This window comes from Scardinius erythrophthalmus (genome assembly GCF_964197995.2).
Source record: "Scardinius erythrophthalmus genome assembly, chromosome: 12".
Taxonomy (NCBI): domain Eukaryota; kingdom Metazoa; phylum Chordata; class Actinopteri; order Cypriniformes; family Leuciscidae; genus Scardinius; species Scardinius erythrophthalmus.
The window spans coordinates 21,181,529-21,204,036 of record NC_138232.1 but is presented as its reverse complement, the minus strand read 5'-3'; the positions used below and the strand labels follow the sequence as shown (position 1 = coordinate 21,204,036).

At 39.3% G+C, this 22,508-nt stretch overlaps 1 protein-coding gene across 1 annotated transcript in view; it reads left to right on the top strand.

Moving 5' to 3' along the window:
• Positions 1-6,054: 6,054 nt before the first annotated feature.
• The window catches only part of znf644b (zinc finger protein 644b), a gene marked incomplete at its 5' end in the record, with an annotated part of 28,192 nt that continues 11,738 nt past the window's right edge, over positions 6,055-22,508 (top strand). The window contains 2 exon segments of the mRNA XM_081380147.1: positions 6,055-6,066; positions 6,069-6,132. Of these exon segments, the coding sequence (XP_081236273.1) occupies positions 6,055-6,066; positions 6,069-6,132 (76 nt within the window).

Genomic DNA, 22,508 nt, shown 5'->3' with positions numbered 1-22,508 from the left:
TACGTTCATCAAATACTTTCACTTCAAACTCACTAAATCCAAGCCTCAGCCCATTCAGAAATGTAGGTACTTATATATATATATATATTTTTTTTTTTTTTCAAAGTGATCAGGTCTTCAAAAGACATTATTAAACAGTGCCCCCACAACCATTGAACTTCTCCTAAATCTCCCTTAAGGATAGGTGAACGCAGACGAGTGACCTTGAATTGATGGGCAAAGCGAGTGAAAAATAGTCTTTCATTAATATGTTTAGGTCTCAGAGCTGCCAGTGAAAAGGGACGGATGAAACACGGTGTGCTCTCTCCGCTGCCCTGCTTTAAAGACAAACCACCTCTGGTGAAATCATGAACTCTCTAATCCTTTGTATTCATTCTTCTGCCCCCAGATTTAAACGGGTACACTGTCTCTTTTCTGCCTGTTAACAGGCAGCGGTATAATAATGCAGTTTCCTGTGATGTTTCGACACCATTGCTCCAGGCTCAAGCTTAGTCGGCAGCATACGGGATCAAGAAAAAAACGTGAGCCAGAAAATGGATAAAAATGGCCCATTGTACCCCAAGGTAGGGAATGATAACTACTAACGTGAGGCACAAACAGCATAATAAATTATTAGAGATTCTCTGCTCTTGTTCCAGCAGACCAAAATCAAACTTTTCAGCGTATGCTTGGCAGGCCATTAAAAGAATTACTTCATGCTCTGAAAACAGAGGCCTAATGTTAATTTGGATATTTCATCAGAAATGTACAGTTCACTCTCCAGATTAATCAACTTTGCTGTGTTTAATGTTCACTGCAAGAAAATAAGGTGCTCCAGCATTGGACACAGATATTTTTAAACTTTCTTTTAAAAGGCATTTCTTTTTTTATTTACTATAAATTTATGATTTATTATAATCAATTCACATACAAGATTAATTTGATTTCGTTGGCTCATCACGTATCTCTCTGAACCCAGAGTTCAGATGTCAAATACATTTGCTGCTATAAGTTGTCATGTGCTCATTAATCTAAATAAATTCAATCATGTTAAATTGTTAAACTGTACAAGACTGTGAATTAAGAGAATGAAAGCAAGAAAAAGAAAGAAAGAAAAAGAAATGCCCCCTTTTCAGTATACTGCATTTTAAAGGGGACCTATTATTCCCATTTTTTCAAGATGTAATATAAGTCTCAGTTGTCCCTAGAATGTATTTGTGAAGTTTCAGCTCAAAATACCCCACAGATCATTTATCATACCATGCTGTAAAAGAGTGGAAGGAAAAACATACTGTTTTCTTGCATGTATCTTTAAATGCAAATGAGCTGCTGCTCCCTATCCACTTTCCAGAAGAGGGCGGAGCCTGTACAGCTGGTGCCTCCAACGCTCTACCAAAAACTAAAACATCTGGTTTTGACTATCATCTCTATCGCCGTCAAGCTCACGTGACATTACAGTTCTTCATCATCACAAATGTTTATTTTCTGCATGCGTTTTAAAGCCATATCAGTCTAAAACGTCTGGTTTTCTGAGCGCACACATCCAAAGCATGTGTATAGAGGTATTAAACTAGTTGTCTTTAACATCTTATTGCATTTAAACTGTCAAATACATACGAGGTTATGTACAAAGTTTACATAAACACAGTCGGTTATGTCTGTGAACGTAAACAGCAAGTAAAGAAATTTCATGTGTATATTAAATCTGTGTATTAAAGTGAAAGGAGCGTAGCCTAATAGCTATATAGTTATCTCAGCCTCAGACGTCACGCCCACAGACCGCTGGCTGAACGTCTGATGCATATGGCACACTTAACAGGAAACATTTCAGGATTTTCAAAGTTGTCATCTGATTGGTTGAATTTTACGGGATGTCCGGGAGACGTGTGTGTCATGTTCTTTAAAGGGGTCATATAATGCCATTTTTGTACAAGCTAATATGATTCTTTAGGGTCTTAATTAAAAGTTTCTAATATACTTTAATTAAAAATTCTCATTAGTATTGTAAGAAAACACTAATTTTACCTGGTCAAAAACAGCTCTGTTTTCAGCACGCCGTTTCAGTGCATGTGTCTTTAAATGATAATGAGCTTTGCTCACCCCGCCCCTCTGTTCTGTGCGTACACCGTTTCTAACACAATAACCACGCGTTGTTCATTATAAACGTGGGATTATGAATTATATTGAGAAGGTCGTACATTGAAAACATGCCGTAATGTACCCTGAGTGTAAACCTTAGATGCATTCATTGTGAAGCCTGCAGCAAGGTTGGCAAATTTCGCATAGATTATTATAAATACTAATATAAAGGTTAATAAAACATTACACTCACATTTTCTGGAGGTTCAGCAGGAACACGTTGGTACCGATCCGTTTTTTTCTCGTTTGTAAAGCTGTCTGGTGTGAAATGATTCGCGCAAACATGAAAGCATGGACGATCGTGGGGAATCCCCGTGAGGGAATCCCCGCGTCAATCCTTTGATCCTCGCTTCAAAAACAAAACTCTTCAACGGCTCGGATTTAGGAACATCCAAATGACTGCTGTGTTCCTTATTTCATCTAAGAACAGAACACCACAATCGCTTAGACGCCATTCTGCTCCAGCATATCCACAATGGCGGACTACTATGACGGCTGTCACAGCTCACTCAGGGCGGGTCTTGTGTTGCAACACAGCTGTCAATCACAATAGCGGGAGGGGCGTACGATCTTATGACGTCACAATATCGAACGGCTTGATTTCAGAGAGGGTCAAACATATAAGGAGATTAAAACAAAACCACTGGATGGATTTTTATCATGATAGGATGGTTGTGTACAGGCACTGCCAACAGACATTTCAGTGCAATCAACTTGTAAAAGTGCATGTACCATTATATGACCCCTTTAACGGTCCGCCTGGAAACAAAGATGCCGTGACGCCAAACCCCCTCTTGGAAGAACAACGCCGTCGTGTTTACAACTGAGACAATGAGCATTTATCAGGATCATCTAAACGCTGGATTTTCAAAAGTATGTGAATTATGTAAAGTTTGCGGCATAGATTCTCTAAAATACGTCCAAGAGTTTTGCACACCGGTCTGTTATTGTAGGGACAACGACGTTACATTTTCACGCCTCTAAACATGACGCTGAACAAAACAAACTGTGATTGGTTGCTTTACATGTCAGTCAGACGGCCTCTGGCCGGTCCTTGGCCAATGAAAGATGGAGTCCAGACCTTCTGCCATCAGTCTGAAGGTCTGGCTACGCGACACTAAATATATAGTACTACCTACTGCTATTAATATGAATCAAACAACAAAAGAAAAACAGAAAAATCACCCACTGCTCTTGATTTAATTAACTTTAGTAGGTTTAATAAGAATACATTTCTTATTAAACAGCCGGACTGTGTACAGCCAAAAATTATAGATATAGGAAGACGGTTCACCCCTATTACTTATGAATGGGAGAAACCCGCAAAACGAATATGGCGGAATACGTCCCTCCTTCTAAGTAAAAGGGCCAATTGCCAATTGGTAAAGTCATTGCATCACTGCTGACGTTAGAGGCTCCGGTTGCAATATAAACCTGAGACTTGGGCTAAGAACTGCACATGCGCATTGGCTCGTCTAGCCTGAAAAGTACGCTTTTTTATGCTATTTGAGCATAAGAAACAGTTCATGTCTTATTTTATTGCTGATTTAAAATATTTATTTAATTGTGAGTTTGTCAAGCAGTTTTTGAGATTCCACCATATTTCCCCGAAATAGCTGCCCGGAGGCATTGCAAATATGACCGCCGAGTGAACAGACTTTCCTTGAAAGGGACTTTGGTACAGCTCACTCAGGGCAGGGTCTATGCTAATAGGGCAAAGTCCATCAGCAGTCTAGGCGGGCATAGGCATTTTGTGACATCACAAAAGGTAAAATCTGCAACAGCTTGTTCTGAGATACAGCTGATGATTTATGGGGATTAAAAAAGAGGAGTGGGTGGATTTTTTGCACATGCACCTGGAACAATCCTATAGATACTAACAGTTTACAGTCAGTAGACAATTAAAGTCACTGTTCCAATATCTTGAACATTTAAGAGACCTTTCTACTGACTCTGAAAAACACCAGATCGGGTCCAATAACTTGAACATTTAAGAGACCTTTTTACTAACTCTGAAAAACACCAGATCGGGTCCTCGATCACTTGTGTGAAGATAAGGATAAGGGAGGCATAAGGACTGCAGATGTGGCCAGAGCAATAAACTGCAATGTCCGTAATGTAAGACGCCTAAGGCAGTGCTACAGGGAGACAGGAAGAACAGATGATCGTTCCTTGCAGTGCCAAACAATGTCTTACAATATGTACATGCTAAGACATTTGCTGGAAAAAAGCAGTTGAGGATGTTTCTTTTTTTTTTTTTTTTTTATTAAATAAGATTATAAATAAAATAATATTGATGCACATATACTACATTACATATTATTAAAACTTTCGATTCTTAACTTTAGCTTTGGTTAGTTTACTTTTAACACAGTTTTTTTCAAACAATAAATAACCGACCATCATTCAGGTCGAAATCAAAAATGTTACACAATAGTTCACACAACAGACAAGTCTGTGTGCTCAAATTCATCAAAAAATAATAATATGGTAATTGTATAACTAACTGGACATATTGTAAAAACACGTTTGCATAAAAATGTGTTGCAAATGTCCAACTGGCTAAGAACCCCACTCCATCTTTCTTTTACCTTGCATAGTTTTGTTTATTTTTATTTTAAGGATGTCACACAACTGTCCACGTTGGCATTTGTCTAATTTGTCTAGCTTCTAGGGCATAATACCATACATTTCTTTGTGGTGTTTGAATTCATATGAATTTCTCTAAACTAAATCATTTGTGCACTCTTGTACAAACTGCTTACGCCCAACTGAGGGTTAGGTTTAGGGGTGTACCTTCATGCTATATCTTTTTTTTTTATTGTACGACTCATATCGTATACGAATTTGACACCAATCCACAAAAAATATTTCTCATGAGATTGGGTGGGCAAGGCCAACAACAAAAGGTATGAGTTTATGATTAATTTTAAAATTTTCTTAGCAAATTTATTATTTTTTTTATTATGCACAATTACATGGTTAGCTGCATTATTTGCATTGATTTAACATTGTTTTTTTTTTGCTGTCCATGACTCTGTCCATGACCAGACCTGCGACTCATTTTCCATCATGAATCATGACTTGTGCTAGTTCTTCTACCCAGTGGCTATCTATATCTATCTATCTATCTATCTATCTATCTATCTATCTATCTATCTATCTATCTATCTATCTATCTATCTATCTATCTATCTATCTATCTATCTATCTATAGAATTCCAGTCACTGACAATGTTACGAAAGAAAACTTTCAATGTCAATAACACTCTCTATCACTGCATGTATAGTTTAAATATGTGGTTTAAAATACATCTGACATCTTTATAGTAACAAAACTGATATGCAAAAGATCTTATTCCATTCCTTTAAAATTGTGATCTCACATTACAAACAACAACAAAAATGCAATTCAGGAATTCATTATAGTATGCATATAAACAAGACAGTTGCCTGTATCTATTATCAAACAACTTAAAACTGCAATCTCCACTAAAAGTATAACAATTTCCAACAAGAAATGCTTACAATCACTTTCCGATAAAAAATATAAGCATTCCAGCCAATTATGATAATCTTATTGACCAAATCACTAGGTGTGCAAGTCCACCTCCCCACCATCTTTTCTCTTTTTTTTTTTAACACCAGCAGTAACTTCACCTAAGAAGAATTCACCCTCTGTCTCTGGAATAATCCATATCGCGAGCGGGGGATTTACAATGTGTCTCCACATCACCCCGCTTTATAAAGACCCAATGCACCATTTCTCCGTGAATATTAACACGACCTTACCTTTTCACTTTCTCTTTTAAAGAGCGTAAACATTTCTTTTGTTCTTCGAATATGGTGTGATTTGCATACGCACAGACCGAACATCCCTCCTGCAGTTTTAGTTCAACCTGCAGAATTTTAGGCAAAATGGCGACATTGTAACAGATGGAGGACGAAAAAAAAGGAGTGTAATCAAGTACCATGACAAACTTGTCCCATGTTATAGTGTCATTCTCTGGAAAGGTAGGTTTAAAGCTTACAAACGTCTTCCCTTGCCGGATGTGTGTTTAACCTTGTAGAGAGATGGGTGCGCGATGGGTACAGTGAGTCCTTGCATGGGCACGAGAGCTTATAGACGGGCATCGGGTATGTCAACACCGTGCCAGTCACGAATCTTGCAAGCTAACATTTCACCCCTCCGCTGTCACGCTATTGCTCTGAATGGTATTGCATTTGGGGTTCCATTCCATCTGAGGTTTCTTGTTTTCCCCCTGCAAAACACTTTATACACACTTTTACAAGGTGGTTGCCAGAATCGATCCAAAGCCGTGTCAGTCACTGGATGAGACGAGCCGTTTTTCCGTGTCAGCGGGGAGTTTGTGTCGCGGGTTTGACACTTGAAGAGCGCAGACGTGTTTAGACGCTCTTCATGAAGGCGTTAGGCGCGACCTTGATTGGAGGGAATCTGTTCGCTACGCGTTTGCGCACCGTGACAAACAAACATGCCGCCAGCCTATTGCTTTCACTTGAAAACCACAGTAGATCATTTTGAATGGTACTTAAAAATAGGCCCTATGTGAAAGATTCTTGCATGTCCCCTGAACTTTTAATAGCTGTAAACGCACATTGTATAGGCCTCTTTTCAAATGCACTGATATATATGTGTGGCCTACTGTATGGCCGTAGACATAATTTTGATAAATTCTGCTATACCTCCATTAGTTCTAGAGTTGCAGATGTACAAAGTCTGTTTTGCTGCATGACAACTTTTTGTGCCGGAGTAAAGTCACCATGAAATCAAAGTCGATTTTTTATGCAATATTGGAGTTTTATTATAAATTATACAATATGTGCACATCAATATTATTATTTTTTAATTCATGTGCCCCCTCATAATCTTTTATCAAAATATACAACAACATCTCTTCTCTGATGACGAGTTCACTGTAGCAAGGGCAGTAGCAATGGATCAGTTATGAACGATTCTTCATTTTGAATTAATCTTTAAAGGTGAACTATGCAGGTTTTTTTTTTTAGCTTAATTTACCTTAACTGAACAGCTTCGGAGTCATTGGAATGGTTATATGACTTTTTTCGGGTTGAATGTTGGTCTTCTCGCACCACCCTAGCGCCTTTGAGCAGAAAAACCACCCTTGCAACTTTGGGCCGGCAGGTCGCGTCTCAGTGTCAGGAAGTATCGCGTGATATCAGGTCTCGCGATGTAACGAATTGCTTTATGGCACTGCACACATACACTATCTAAACATTTACATGCTAGCCTTCTGTGTATCATACATATCTCAGTGGACATTGCTCCGTGCGTTCGCCGGCTTCTTTGAAAACAAATGCACATGACCAGAGGGAGAAGATGAGAGGGGGGCGAGTTGCCAAGGAGTTTTGACGACAGTGTTGTCAAATATCTATTCCGAAGCTGTAGGGGGAGCTCTATAGAGAAGCAAGCAAAAAGCAAGAAAACGGCGAAGAAATTGCCAAAACTGCATAGCGCCGCTTTAATATGACTCAGGAACAGGCGGGAAGGAAGTCGACCGGAAGTTGAAGCCGGCCGGGTGCCACCATCTTGTAGCAGAACTTCACCTGCAGTTAGCATCCCATTGACTCCCATTCATTTTGGCGTCACTTTGACAGCGAATAACTTTACATCTGAGGCGTTTGAAGACTCCATTTGTCCATTATTTATTTCTAAAGAAACACGACAATGTATAAAATGCTCCATTACCTTGTAGCTTATGTTATGGCCCCGTAGAAGCAGTTTTTGTAAAAGTAAGCTAACGATTGCGTCATAACCACGCGACTCTCTGTCGCACAGTAGAGAGATTACCGTATGGGCGGGAGGAGAAGCTCGCGGGCAATCGGGGGGACGTAGAGGCAAAATGACAATATAATTAATCAGAATACCTAGCAAAAGTTGCTCCTGCTCCAAGCTCATGGACAATTCCTACTCACACTCTCCGTCTCTGCGAGATTCGGAAGGGAATGATTCAGATTTCTCTTGGCACAGCTACTAGAAGACAGACGGGTTGCTCACTTGGTCCGTGTAACGCTTTGCTCGGTTTGAGTCTGCGCGTCAGGAAAGGAAGTGCTAAGAAATCGCTAGAAATGGGCTTCACTTGTCTCAATTGAGATCCAATGGGGTCGCTGTGTCCATTTCTTTTACTGTCTATGCTCAGGAACAACGAGTTGTCTCTTAGAGTGATTCATTCATTTTGTGTTGACCGCGCATGTGCAACATCTTATAGGTTCTGTACAGGAAACATAAATGATATAGTTCACCTCTCGAGTCTTTGGGTTTGGGTTCGGGTCCGAGTCGTTTGTTCTTTTGTCACGTGACGTGACAGCGTATTGGATACAGAAATACTGCAAAAGCTTCGGACTGTGGATGTGATGTTACAAAAGAACGAATGACTCAGATCGGGAGGTGAGGTAAACTAACTGACTGCTAAGCAAATAATTAATCCTTTCTGTTTCCCATAATTTGGCCTTGGCTGCATACATAACTTCTGAGTTACTTTTTCAAATAAGCAATTCGAGTTACTTTGTTTTTCCATTTATTGACTGACAGCTCTCCTGTCCCCATGTTGAGAGAAATCATGAGTAAGTGCAGAGGTGTTGTGTGCGTTGTGTGAACATGATGGTTATTGTAGTTTTATAATAAATGTGAGCAGGTATTTACTCATCTCAAAAATTCAGCATTACTCAAAATTAATAAAAAACAGTGAAATGCAAGCTTAGAATATTACGCAAACCAGCAATAATTCAATATATTAAATTACACAAATATACTCTATGTAGGCTATTTTATCTCACTTTATTAACCAGTATCTTTGCTGCTGACCTTCGATGATCCACTTCAACCATACTTATAATCAAAAATCCCATTTGAGTTTAATTTTTTAAACATTTTGAACTTTCATCCTATTCTTCTTCAATTCAGAATGGCAGAACAAAACATTATTTATTTATTTTTTAACTGCGCCCTCTACTATACAGGCATGATTTTGCATTTCTTTCAGCCTGAGGCTTATTCATTTCACTTTAGATGTGAAAGTGTCTTTACATTTGCCAAAAATAGAAAAGTGTTTTGTTGTTATTAAAAAAACAAACAAGCAAGCTCACCCAGGTGAGAAAAAGTAATGCAATGCATTGCATTCCATTAAAAGTTACTAACGCAATTAGTTACTTTTTTAGGGAGTAACGCGATATTGTAATGCATTACTTTTTAAAAGTAACTTTCCCCAACACTGTCGAAATGTGATCATCTCGTAAGTAGAATTTGTCTATAAACATAACATTTCAGTTTTATTCTGCTAAAATGAAGAAAATTAACAAAATTACTTCATTTTGATGAACGAGATTCAAAAGATCAGAGTCAGTAAAATAATTCAGGTGTTCCAATCACTTTTTCAATGGCCACAGTTGTATAAAATCAAGCACCTAGGCATGCAGACTGCTTCTACAAACATTGGAGAAAGAATGGGTCGCTCTCAGGAGCTCAGTGAATTCAAGCGTGGTACCGTGATTGGTAAATATTCCACGGTCAACTGTTAGTGTTATAATAACAAAGTGGAAGCAATTGGGAACAACAACAACTCAGCCACGAAGTGGTAGGCCATGTAAAATCACAGAGCGGGGTCAACGCATACAATTTTCTGCAGAGTCAATAGCTACAGACCTTCAAATTTCGTATGGCCTTCAGATTAGCTCAAGAACAGTGCATAGAGAGCTTCATGGAATGGGTTTCCATGGCCGAGCAGCTGCATCCAAGCCTTACATCACCAAGTGCAATGCAAAGTGTTGGATGCAGTGGTTTAAAGCACGCCGCTACTGGACTCTAGAGCAGTGGAGATGTGATCTCTGGAGTGACTAATCACGGTTCTTTGTCTGGCAATCCAATGGATGAGTCTGGGTTTGGCGTTTGCCAGGAAACCGGTACTTGCCTGACTGCATTGTGCCAAGTGTAAAGCTTGGTGGAGGAGGGATTATGGTGTGGGGTTGTTTTTCAGGGTTTGGGCTTGGCCCCTTAGTTCCAGTGAAAGGAACTCTTAATGCTTCAGCACACCAATACATTTTGGACAATTTCATGCTCCCAACTTTGTGGGAACAGTTTGGGAATAGCCCCTCTCTGTTCCAGCATTACTGCGCACTTTGTGCTTTGTGCACAAAGCAAGGTCCATAAAGATATGGATGAGCGAGTTTGGTGTGGAGGAACTCGACTGGCCTGCACAGAGTCCTGACCTCCACCCGATAGAACACCTTTGGGATGAATTAGAGCAGAGACTGCAAGCCAGGTCTTCTCGTCCAACATCAGTGTCTGACCTCAGAAATGTACTTCTAGAAAAATGGTAATAAATTCCCATAAACACACTTCTAAACCTTGTGGAAAGCCTTCCAAGAAGAGTTGAAGCTGTTATAGTTGCAAAGGGTGGGTCAACTCCATATTAAACCCTACGGATTAAAAATTGGATGTCATTAAAGTTCATGTGCATGTGAAGGTAGACGTCCCAAATCTTTTGGCAATATAGTGTATGTCACAATGGGGAAGAAAAAGACTATCACAACTTATGTTTTATGTGGACTTTAACCTTTTTCTGCCCTAGCTCTTTGCTAACTATGTCAAGTTTCAGTGTTTTAATTTGCTCTCGGGTCAGTTACTCACAATGCTAGACTTGCAAGCCATAAAGCTGTGTGACTTGTCAGCCGTACCTCAGAGACTTTCTACCTCCACATAAAATTTCACCTTTGATTATTTATTTAATAAAAACTATAAATAAACTGAATAGATTAAATAATATCATGTCAAAGAGTGCAATTGGACTGCATATCAGCACGGCTGTGATTCAGCCGCATGACTGTAAATGTGATGTTTATGTTATTAAAAAATGTCAAAAAGTAAAAGTAATTTGCTCTTGAAAGCAGTGAACACAGATAAGCCAACGCATTCTCATCCTAGGGCGTCATATACTGACGCTTTTGACATTTCGTCTACATCGAACGCACATGGCACCCTTTAGCGTCAATTTACAGCCTTGGGATGAGAACGGGCTGGATAAGCGGAGTGAAATTTTCCTGTGCTGTTATACTATATAGAAAGGGGTTGGACAATGAAACTGGTTTTAGATGACAGTAATTATTATGGTGTAGCAGGGCATTCCTTTGTGGCCAATACAGCATAAATTTGTCTTGGGAATGATAGATACAAGTCCTGCCAGTGGCCAGAGGGATTTTGAGCCATTCCTCAGTAGCCAGGTCACTGCATGATGCTGGTGGAGGAAAACGTTTTATAACTTGCTCCTCCAAAATACCCCAAAGTGGCTCAAAAATATTTAGATCTGGTGACTGTACAGGCCATGGGAGATGTCCAACTTCACTTTCATGTTCATCCAACCATTCTGTCACCAGTCTCGCTGTGTGTATTGGTGCATTATCATGCTAATACAAAGCACACCCTTCAGGGTACAATGTTTGAACCACATGGTCCTCCAAAATGGTTCAGAAGTCCTTGGCAGTGATGCACCCATCAAGCACAGTTGGGAATGTTATGATATAGTTGGGACTGTCATGATAAAACTGACAAACAGTTTTGGTGGAAACAGGAGAGTCGAGGTGCGCATTTAATTCTGCAGTGATTTGGGAAGTTGTGGTTTTATGTTTTTTGGATACTATCCAGGTTAGTACCCGAACATTCCTCACAGCTTCCTGTGACTCTTGTTGGTTCATGCTTTGTGGTGGTATGCTGACATTACCCTGGATACCATAGCTCTCGAAACACCACAAGGACTTGCTGTCCTGGTCATAGATGGGCCAGTGAGATGCGCACCAGCAATCTGTGCTCTTTTGAGTTAGCTCTTTTGATATGTCTCCAATTATGTTGGGTGGATTGCAATATTTTATGTACAACTGTGCTATTGCTCTGCTAATTCAACCTTCACACTCTGCTCTTACTGGTGGAATGTAAAATCAGTGAAGATTGGCCACCAGGCCATTTATATGTTTCAGTTTCATTCTCCAACTCCTGTAAATATATCAGCACACTCTGCTTGACCAATTAGAATAGAGGACGGACACTACCTATTGTATTAACATATTTAATAGCAAGGACAGTTTTGTTTGTTGCTTTGAAGTATGACCCAGGTTGTTGCTTTATTGGTGTTTTTGTGGACTGTTATTGCAAATGTGTGACTTACCTTTGTATTGAGTTGCATTGTTTTCTTCTATTTTTTTTTAAATAAGATCTAAATACCCTTATTATTGATCATTAGTTCTTTGCAACTCTCTGTTTTCTCATTCTTAATTATCTAAGCATATGTTCACAATGAAGCTATTTTAACACAGATATTAATGCTTTGTTTACCATAGACACTGTATAAAGGGGCCCAAGAAACACAAGGATAATTACTTCTTCTATTTTTTATTGGTGTTTACAAATAAAGCGGATGGCAGAAGTTTTAGTTATTATCATTAAGGTGAAGCACCATTACAGTTTTAGTTTCTCAGACTTAAGCAGATTTAATGGTCATTTCCCCATTATAATCAGAGATTCTCTTTACTTGATAATTTAAACAACAATTAAAAGAAAAGAAAGCTTTTTTTCTGTACTTGGTTTTTGATAAGTACGCGGTAATGGCTGTTTTAATTTACAGCTACTTTAATATTGATTTGAATTTTGGTTTTAATTTACTTGTAGAGACTGTGGAGTCTGTGGATGTCTGAATGAGCAATCTATTCCTAGATGAGCGATCAATAATAAATTGATGCTAAGACAATGATCCCTTGGAAATATTTCACTATACTGAATCTTGAGATTGACCAACCGGTATTAAGAATACCAGAGAGCTATAGAATATTATAATGCACTCTAATACCCCTGAAAGCCGCATTGCTTTTTTTTTTTTTTTCCTGAGAAAACTTCCAGTTAATTCAAAGTTCATGACAGAGTCCTATCTCAGTCCATGCATATTTGATAGTAGTCACCTTAATATAATGTAAACAGCAGTCTTAACTATAAGAAAAAAAGATCTGATTACTAAAGCTAATTGAAGAAGGTCAAGACCAGGAGCAGGGCTCAGGCTGATGCAATCTGCAACCCACTCACTCACAAATTCATAATTAAATCCTGTAAAGATAGATTACATAGCATGACTAAGTAAATTAAATACTTCAGTTCACACAAATTGATTATGTGTCACTCAGCAAGGTCAAATATTTGCACTGAGACGCATTTGTGGAATGTGCAGAATGCTAAAAATTGGTCCCATCTTCCCTGTTTTTGCTTGGCTCCCAGTTCACAGTGTTCTAAATGAAGACACAGGGGAATGTTTTAATGGGAGTACACTGGCCTGAATTAGCAAGCCAGCACTACTGCAGCTGGGCCGGAGATATATTTCAGTAAGCTGTTGATCTAGCCAGAACATGGAGACCTGCATAAATCTATTAGTGGAAGAGGCCAAGAGAGAGCGAGAGAGAGAGAGGCCTATTTATCCTATGTTATGCTATGACTATTAGCTGCTCATTCCATATCATTTAACCTCCAGCATGACCTCTCATTACAGCCACCAGACTCATTAGTATATTACAATGTAATGTGCTCTACTACTTATATGAGCTTATGTTGACCTTAAAGGGTTAGTTCACCCAAAAATGAAAATTCTGTCAGTAATTACTCACCCTCATGTTGTTCCAACCCCGTAAGACCTTCGTTCATCTTCGGAACACAAATTAAGATATTTTTGATTAAATCTGAGAGCTGGATCACTTCTTCATAGGCTTCTAAGGCATTATAGCTTGCTGGCCCAGAAAGGATATTAAAGACATCGTTAATATAGTCCAAGTGACTACAGTGGCTCAATCTTTAGTTTATAAAGCGACGAGAATACTTTTTGTGTGCAAAAAAAGAACAAAAATAACGACTTTATTCCACTATTCATTTCCTTCTCTCTGGGCCTCGAGTGAATTCACGTAGTGTAACTGCGTAGCGCTTCTGTGTTGTACGTCACACGTAGGCTCACTATTGGCCGGCGCTGGTCATGTGTGTGATGCGTGTGACTACGTGAATTCTCTCGAGGCCCAGAGAGAAGGAAATGAATAGTGGAATAAAGTCGTTATTTTTTTATTTTTTCTGGGCACAAAAAGTATTCTCGTCGCTTTATAAACTTAAGATTGAGCCACTGTAGTCACTTGGACTATATTAACGATGTCTTTAATACCCTTTCTGGGCCAGCAAGTTATAATGCCTTAGAAGCCTATGGAGGAGTGATCCAGCTCTCAGATTTAATCAAATCTTTAATTTTATAATAAAACGAATTTTCTCTGGCTCTTGTTTTAAATGATTTTGTTCCGTTATTATGCTTGTTGTTGTCATCTGTTGAAGTTGTACAAGCAGAATGTGGCGGTTGGTCGGTGTGGTATTAGTCCCGCCCCTCCTCCACTGTGATTGGACGGTTGGGTATAAAGTGACAGTGATGAGCGCTGCGTTTTACTCAAAGTTGAACATTCTTCAACTCTCGGCGACCTGTAAAAAACGGCGAGCATTCAGCGTGAAAACAATTGAAAAAATACGCCAGCCGCGTGAAAAAACGCTTTGGTGGACACACAGCCTAAGGTTTAAGGGGCTGAGTTTTGGTGATAGATAGATAGTAAGTTCATATTGCAGGTGGGTTTACAGGGAGCCACAGGATGACAATGTTTTGGAAAAGACTGTTAGGGATCCCTTATGTTGTGTTCGGGTCATTTTGACCCGGAGAGGATATTCTTTTTAGACTAAAACTTACTGACTTCACTCACACAGGTTATAACTACTTAATTGTTTTACTTTTTTGGGGGGTTTTCCCCTCCACCTTGTTAAGCTTGTGGTGTTCCCGGTCAAAAATGACTGGCCTACAAAAATTGCTTCTAATTCAATCTTTTTGTCAACTTGTTTTCTTTCAATTAGGACTTTTTTTTTTTTTTGGAACTGATTGATCGTAGGCTTAGGCCCCGTCCACACTACTGCATTTTCGTTTAAAAACGGAGACCTTTTGCTACGTTTGCACCTCCCGTCCACACTAAAACGGCAAAAACGGAGACCCAAAACGGAGAAGTTTAGAAACGCTGCCGACCCGTTTTTCGTTTTGAATCTCCGGAGGGCGTTTTAGTCTGGACGGGTCAAAATGGAGGACTTTAGAAACGATGACGTAGTAGAGGCTCACACTCGGCTCCATAGACTGTAAAAATAAGACTCTCGGCTCTATGATTGAGTGTCATCAGTCATGGCGTATATCTTTGCTAGCAGCTGTTGTGCAAGTAAATTCTGCATTTTACAATGCTATAACTGCCTACATGCGCCGGAGGCAAGCTATTATTCGAGCGATCTGTGACAATTCCCTGTGTGCAGCGGCGGTATCGACCGTACATGGAGTGTCGGTTTTGGGTTAACACAGGAAGAACCAGCGCATGGTGGGATAATTTTATCAATGAAGTTGTGTTTACACCGGCACGCGCATGCCCAGTGTTGGTGAATGGTCACGTGATCCGCGTTTTCAGTCGTTTTAATGTGGACGGAGATCAATTCTAATACGCAGCTAAAACGCTGGTGTGGACGGAGATCGTATTCGTTTTAATTCTCCGTTTCTAAACTAAAACGCAGTAGTGTGGACGGGGCCTTAGCTTATGATCTCAGTTCAATGAGGCCTACGATCAATCAGTTTCAAAAATAAACACAAAACCTGCCATAATTGAAAGAAAACAAGTTGACAAAAAGATTTAAACCAATATTTGGTGATAATATACTTTAGCATAACAAGATATTTACAAGCTATTTTTTGTAGGCCAGTATATATTCTTTTTTTTTTGTTTGACCGGAAACACCAAAGGTGTTACAGGGTTCTCAACACAGTGCAAGAAATATGTATTAATTTATTTAAATAATCATTTAGTGTATTTTTATTTTTCCTCTGTATTAAAGTTAATTGCAATGGCGAATGTTGTTAGAAATTGCATTTTAAAAAAAAGATGAAATACTGACAGAATTAGGATGGAAACGGTGAATGTTAAGATTTGTGTCTTCCCTAATGTTGCTGGAAAGCTGGAGTGACAGCACTCTGGCTGTCTGTACACAGCACCAGGGGTGTGTGTAATGTTCCAGATATTTGGTGGCATGTCTCAACACCTTGAGCTGAGGCACAGATGTGTGAACTGCTCTGATACTATAGCTGGGTGTGATCACCAGTCAAATTAAATCAGAGCTGTCAGTTACGCTTGTCAGAGGCATACTTCCCGTCAGCCTGGAAACCTGGCAACCTTCATCTTCCTCTTGCAGCCCTCCAGAAAAAGGCCAAAAAAAGGGGAATCTGGGTATAATGTTGTGTGAGCAAAACTGCCAAAATAATTTTGTGTAATTGGACAATGATCCAACAGAATCGAGATGATAGTGCGGAAAATGTTAACCTGTCTGCGTTCTGCATTCAAAAGATAGCTTTGTCTCTGAAGTTTGTCTTGGGATGTGTGCCAAAATTATTTGACAGATGTGATTGTCACCGGTTAGTCTCGTTCCAAGTTGAGAGCTTGCCTCTCTCTTAGTGCAATTCTCACAACTTTAAAACAGTTATGGCATGGGTGTCCCGGCAGTCAGTTATCCACACCCTAGATAAGCAAATGAGAACACCTATTCCTATTAAAGACTTTATGAGGGAAGTTACACACGTAAAATCTTTCAGCTCACCAAATGCTACAGACTTCATCTGCCTCGGGCTCCAGATCTCACACTGATGACTTCACCACTAGGGGCCAGGATTTGATCACTAATGCTCTGTGGGGTGCTAAACTTGGTTACAGTTAAACATATGAATGCATCTCTCTGAAGATTCAGTTACTGCTCTGCCTGTTTTAAATAATCCTAGTTGTATCAGTATGAAATGTTGGTAACAATATGACAGTGCTTGTACTTAGTCTTATGAACAGCTGAAAAACACATGGAAAATGACAGTGGTGCTTGGTGCTTTTTTTTTGTACTGCATGATAATAGGTCAATTGAACATGCTTGAGTGAAATTGTCTATCGGAAGTTCTTGTATTAAAAAATAAAATAAAAAATTACCGCAGACGAACACAGTCCGTCGGAACCGACGTGTTTGTAAGCGCCTACAAGAGATTCCAGAATCAATAGGACCAAGGCCGTAAGAATGTTCTATCGACGCTGAAGGGTGTCTCTTACTGAGCACCAATTAACCAAAATTAAATCCACTGTTTCTATCGATTGAAAGGGTAAAGGCAAAAATTTGCCTGAGAATTAACTGTCAAGCCCCCCAAACCTTTTTTCTTGCGAAATCCTTCAAGGTTGTGGTTCACCAATCTCATTAAATTTTCCAATTATTCCTGGAGTTGGATGTGATATTTTAGAGCTTTGAAAAGAGGTTGCAGGGTGATGTGTGATTATAGAGCATTTCTGTCAGGAAGAGATCACTGAATTACATGTGGTATTAAGAGACTAGATGAGAGTGTGTGAATGGTTTTCCTGTGCAGTCATCACATATAGTGATATTCTGCTTATTGATGTGTTGATCACAGGCAGGTTCTAAAACTTCATTTGTACAACCACATTTTGGGTGAGGCCGTAAAAGCAGAAAACCCATTATTTTTGAATATATACAATATATTTCATGTTATCTCGGTTATAGAAATTTCTGGACCAATGTTAAGTTGCCAGAGCCATCTGTTGGTCATTAGGGGTAGTGACCAGTAGGAAATACTGATAGAGCCAGCTATAGGAGTGTAACAATATATCTTATCACAATATATCACAATACAAAAATGCAACAATATGTATAGTGGATAGTGACAATATGTATTGTGTATTGTTCACCCAAAATGAAAATTACTGTGTGAGAAATAACTTAAGTTTACTTAACTAAACTTAAGTTTTGGTGTCAGTACTACATTAAACTACTATAGTGTTGAATATAATGTATGATAATCCAATGGGGGAATATTTATGGGTCCTGACAATGCCAAATGTCTTATGTTACCGGTATAAAGTGGCCTACTTTAATTTAAATATATCTAGTCTCGACAATGCAAGCATATTCGTCTAAAATAATTCTGTATTTTCAGCGTCAGAATTATGAATAGTGTAATTCTGGTGTCACCATTGTCTTGTGCATTGGGTTACCAGCACCAAGTCCAAGCCAATTCATTTACCAATTTATTCAATGTAATACTAAATTTAGCATTTTAATAAACAGTATTTTTTTTTTTTTTTTTTTTATCCTTTTATCTTATGTCTTGGAGTATCGCAAAAACATTGCATCGTGAGTTCAGTATCCTGATATGTATCAAATCGTGACATGAGGGTATTGTTACACCCCTACCAGCTAGTGGCTTAATTATTATTATTATTATTATTATTTTTAATTGATTGATTGGAGTCTTCATTTGATCAAATTTAAGTAAATATGATCCCTACTTTACACCTTTGTGTTAGGGAACCACAGTTGAATTTCAAATTATGCAGATTACATTTGTGACACAAAGTCATATTTAGCTGTTATGCTGAGTCCCACTTGCAAACAGATTCCATAAAAAATAAGCATTAAACCCTGATATTTATTCCAACTTGATACTTATTTTTTTTTATTTTTTTTATGATGATGATTTAAAAATCAATTTAGAATTGGTATTTGTTTACATATGTTTTGAAATGCATATGTTTACACCACGCTTGTTTGTTTGTATAGTTCAACAGAATTTTTTAAGATATCGTTTTATCTCCTGCACCACATTTTGTTTCGTTTTTGGTTTGGTTTGCTGTATTTTGACTTCATTGAGTACAACCAGACGGTGCACTAAGTAAAGTGGCTTCTGTGCCCCGATATTGATAAGAGCACATTAATTGGAATAAAGAAGGAGGGCCTCTTCTTCTGTCTTTTGTATACATTTACTGTTATACTCATTAGCTTCCCGTCGTCTCCCAGCTAGCATCTTCTTTACAGCCCGCCGGGAGTCTCTCGGGAGGTTATTTACATCTCTCCATGGGGCTCTCTCGGGCTACCAAGCACACCCCCTACCTCTCCTTCTGCATGCTTCCCACCTCCTCTTTGATATGTTTGGGAGTTGCTCTGATTGAGTGGGGCTCTGGTGTTAATGACCAGTCTGGATGCAGCTCCGCCCCCTCATTCAGCTTTAATAGATGCCATTGACAAGCAGCAGGGACTGATAAAAATGTGATGATTTTTTAATATCCTAAGGGAGCCTGTTCAGGGGGAGATGGACCACAAAGTGCAAGCTTTGCTTTATGCGGTTAAGAATGAGTCGTTTTTTTTTTTTCATTAGCAGAATGTTATTTTAGATTAAGTTTTGGTTAAACAAAAGTCAGTTTGAATGTGTTTACATCCATCAGTTTAGTCCTGATTTAGACAGGAATCCTCTGCCACTGTTTGCCCTTTTCCACTTTTATTATGTTGCTCATGTTTTATAGCTTGCATGGCACATTACGTTTTAAGAAAAGGTAATAAAAGTTGTTTCATCCCGAAACCTGCGCCGCTTGACATTCCTCCAAATTTAAGCGTATTGATGTCTGCTCGCTTAGACCCGATCCCGTCCTCAGCGTGTAGACAAGCGTTGACATTGACGTGCTTTCATCTGATTGGTCACGTGTCTTCAGCAAAGCGGCAGTGACAAAGTTAGCTTTATTCTTTCACACTACTCAAGCAAGACAGATGTATGCGAGTCTGCCCTCGATCACAGCGGCAGATACGCGCCCGTGCAGCCCCGTCGTATTTAAATCAGATCTCCAGTAATCATCACGTTTCACATGAAGAAAAATCAACGCCGTACAACAGCTAAAAAAGCGCCTGCAACTCATGACCTGAGAGGAAGTATATCTCATGGCATATTGCTTTCATATTTTACACAGGATAACATGCAACAATCAATGTTTATTTTTCATCAAGAGATGTGTTGCCGCGTAAAAGTAACGGAATGATGCAACTGCCAGAAAACTTTCGCCTCCTTTACGTGACAAACTCTTTGCATCATTCTTTAATGTGAGAGAGGCTACTGGTGTAAAGGCCTGTCGACCTGTGCCACTTCGCACCCACTGCCCAGCTCACGATAAGAGCGCCCTCATTAAAACTGAAAGCGCAGACCTGCTCAGCTTTTTTCCTGCTCTCTTGCTCCCTTTTTAAATAAGAGAAGTTTTAAACTGACAAAGCCGCGGGAAATCCCCATCAGACATCCCTCCCTTAATCCGTCTAATTTTGAAAGGTATTGTTTAAGGCTTCAAAGTTTATATGGTTTAATCCTCCTCTAACACTACAGGGCAGCAAATGAGGCCATGTCAGCAGCTCTGGCACCACTAATCTACTTCACACAACAGAAAATCCTCCTTCTAGATAAGGTTGCATAGGTTTCCTGTGAACTCGCCTTTTGATGTTCCTTACCTGCTATTGAACATGACTTCTGTCTTAACCCAACTGTCACTCACTCCCTGTCCCCTTTTATCATGCCCAGTGACCCCCCTTTCCCCTCTCCCCGATCCTAAATCTACCATCAGGAGGAACAGCCATTTCACTTGCTCTATTTTAAGAAAGAGTACTGAGGAGAGATGTGCGATCGAGTCTTTGAGAACGTGTTGGCGTTCTTTTAATTTGGGTTGTGGAAGGATGTGTTCTTTTGTCTTGAAATCCAGATCCAAATTTGTGTGGACCGTTTTTAATCCGGGTTAGTTAACAGAGTCACAGTGTTGCATCACCTTGGCTATGAATGGCAACCTCTGGAAAATGCAACTTTTGCAGTGCTGTGGCAACCAATACCTTAGAGTTGGCAGCCTTGGCTCCTGGTTAAGTAGCGGTTTGTTAGACACAGAGGGAGAGATGGCTAAGGTAGCTGCCCCTGCACTCTGTGGAGATTGTGTATTGAAGCAGATTTATTGCTGAGCTCTCAATTTCCACACAGCGTTCAAAAGAAATTGGATTCTTGCCACTCTCTGCGCATCTTAGTTTCTTTTCCAAACGAAGGGGAAAGAGGGGGGAAAAACAAACTCAGAAATGTTCAAGGGTTGTAATGTATGGTACCTGTATTGTGTGCATCATATGACAGCTATCCGACCTATATTTGCTTTCCTATAACTCAGTACAGCAGCATTGTTTATGTGGAAAGGTTAGAACAGAGGTCAAGTTTTAGATGTTCCATATTAAACATTTGTGATTTATGTGCATGTAAATGTATGGTTTGATGATTAAATAGTCAGACATGTTAACTGAGACCTCTGAACTCATTTTTCAAATCCTTCATTTCATTATTAATCAAAATATAATATGTATGAGCGTTCCCTTGCAAAAGATAAATAAATAAATCCTTCCCAAAACATCTCTTGTCCCGTCAGCTGTAGCATGTGCTGTGAAACCCAGCAAGAGTTTCCTCCTGTCACTGCTGCTCTGTGCGTTAAGGAGACTGTTTGAGTTGAAGTCAACGCTTTTCCTCAACATGGCAAGAGAAGAAGAGAAAGACAGGCTCTCCTCAGTCTCTGCAGTGTGTCAGGTTGAATAGCTACCTGTTTGTTTGCTCACAGCTGTGCTTTGTTAGTCTCTCACACTTGAGAGGCGGCTTCATAAATTCACAGTGTGTCAAACAAATCAATAACTCCCATTAACCGAGGAAGATTCTCTGCTCTGTACTTGAGGGGCCTTGGCCTTCCTTCTTTGTTTAGATGTGTTTTTTTTTTTCCTGTGATAGAAGAAGAGAGTACGGGGAAAAGAAAGACAGGTAAAAGAAAGAAAGAGAGAGAGCGAAATGGAGTTGGGCATGTTGCCGATTCACATAGACAGTTAACTGCTCTGAATAACTTCTCCCACCTGGTGTTTCTGATTTTTGTTGTAGTCCTCTCTTTTAGGGGAAGAGTCAAAAGGAATTATGAGAGGTTTCACAGCTAGGGTTAGAAGTGTTTGGGTAATCAATTTCTGTCTCATCACTTGCATGCATTAGGGGGAAAAATACAAAAGGAAAATGCAATATCTTCACCCTACTTCAAGCTATTTTTTAATAGAGATTAATGCAAGTTCTGTGAATGTGTCTAATATTTATAGAACATACTTTATGGTTCTCTGCATTTGTAGTACACCATGTAATTGTATTCTTGGAACATAAACTTCCAACTTTTGGCCTTTTGTCACCAACATATGAGTCTAGTAGGTGGGAAAAAAGTTGAAGACACCAAAGTGGAACATAGCAAGTAGTTTGTATTCTCCTATGATTAATAAATATCCAAGAAAAGTTTACCTTCTGGGGTTCTAGAATAATATGTAATGATAATATGCAATTATCACCTCTTATTTTTTCAGCAGTAACCTCAAGATGAGGTGCAACTCAAGTGTTAGAACAAGTGCTGATGGAAAGAATAGGGGCTAAGAGAAA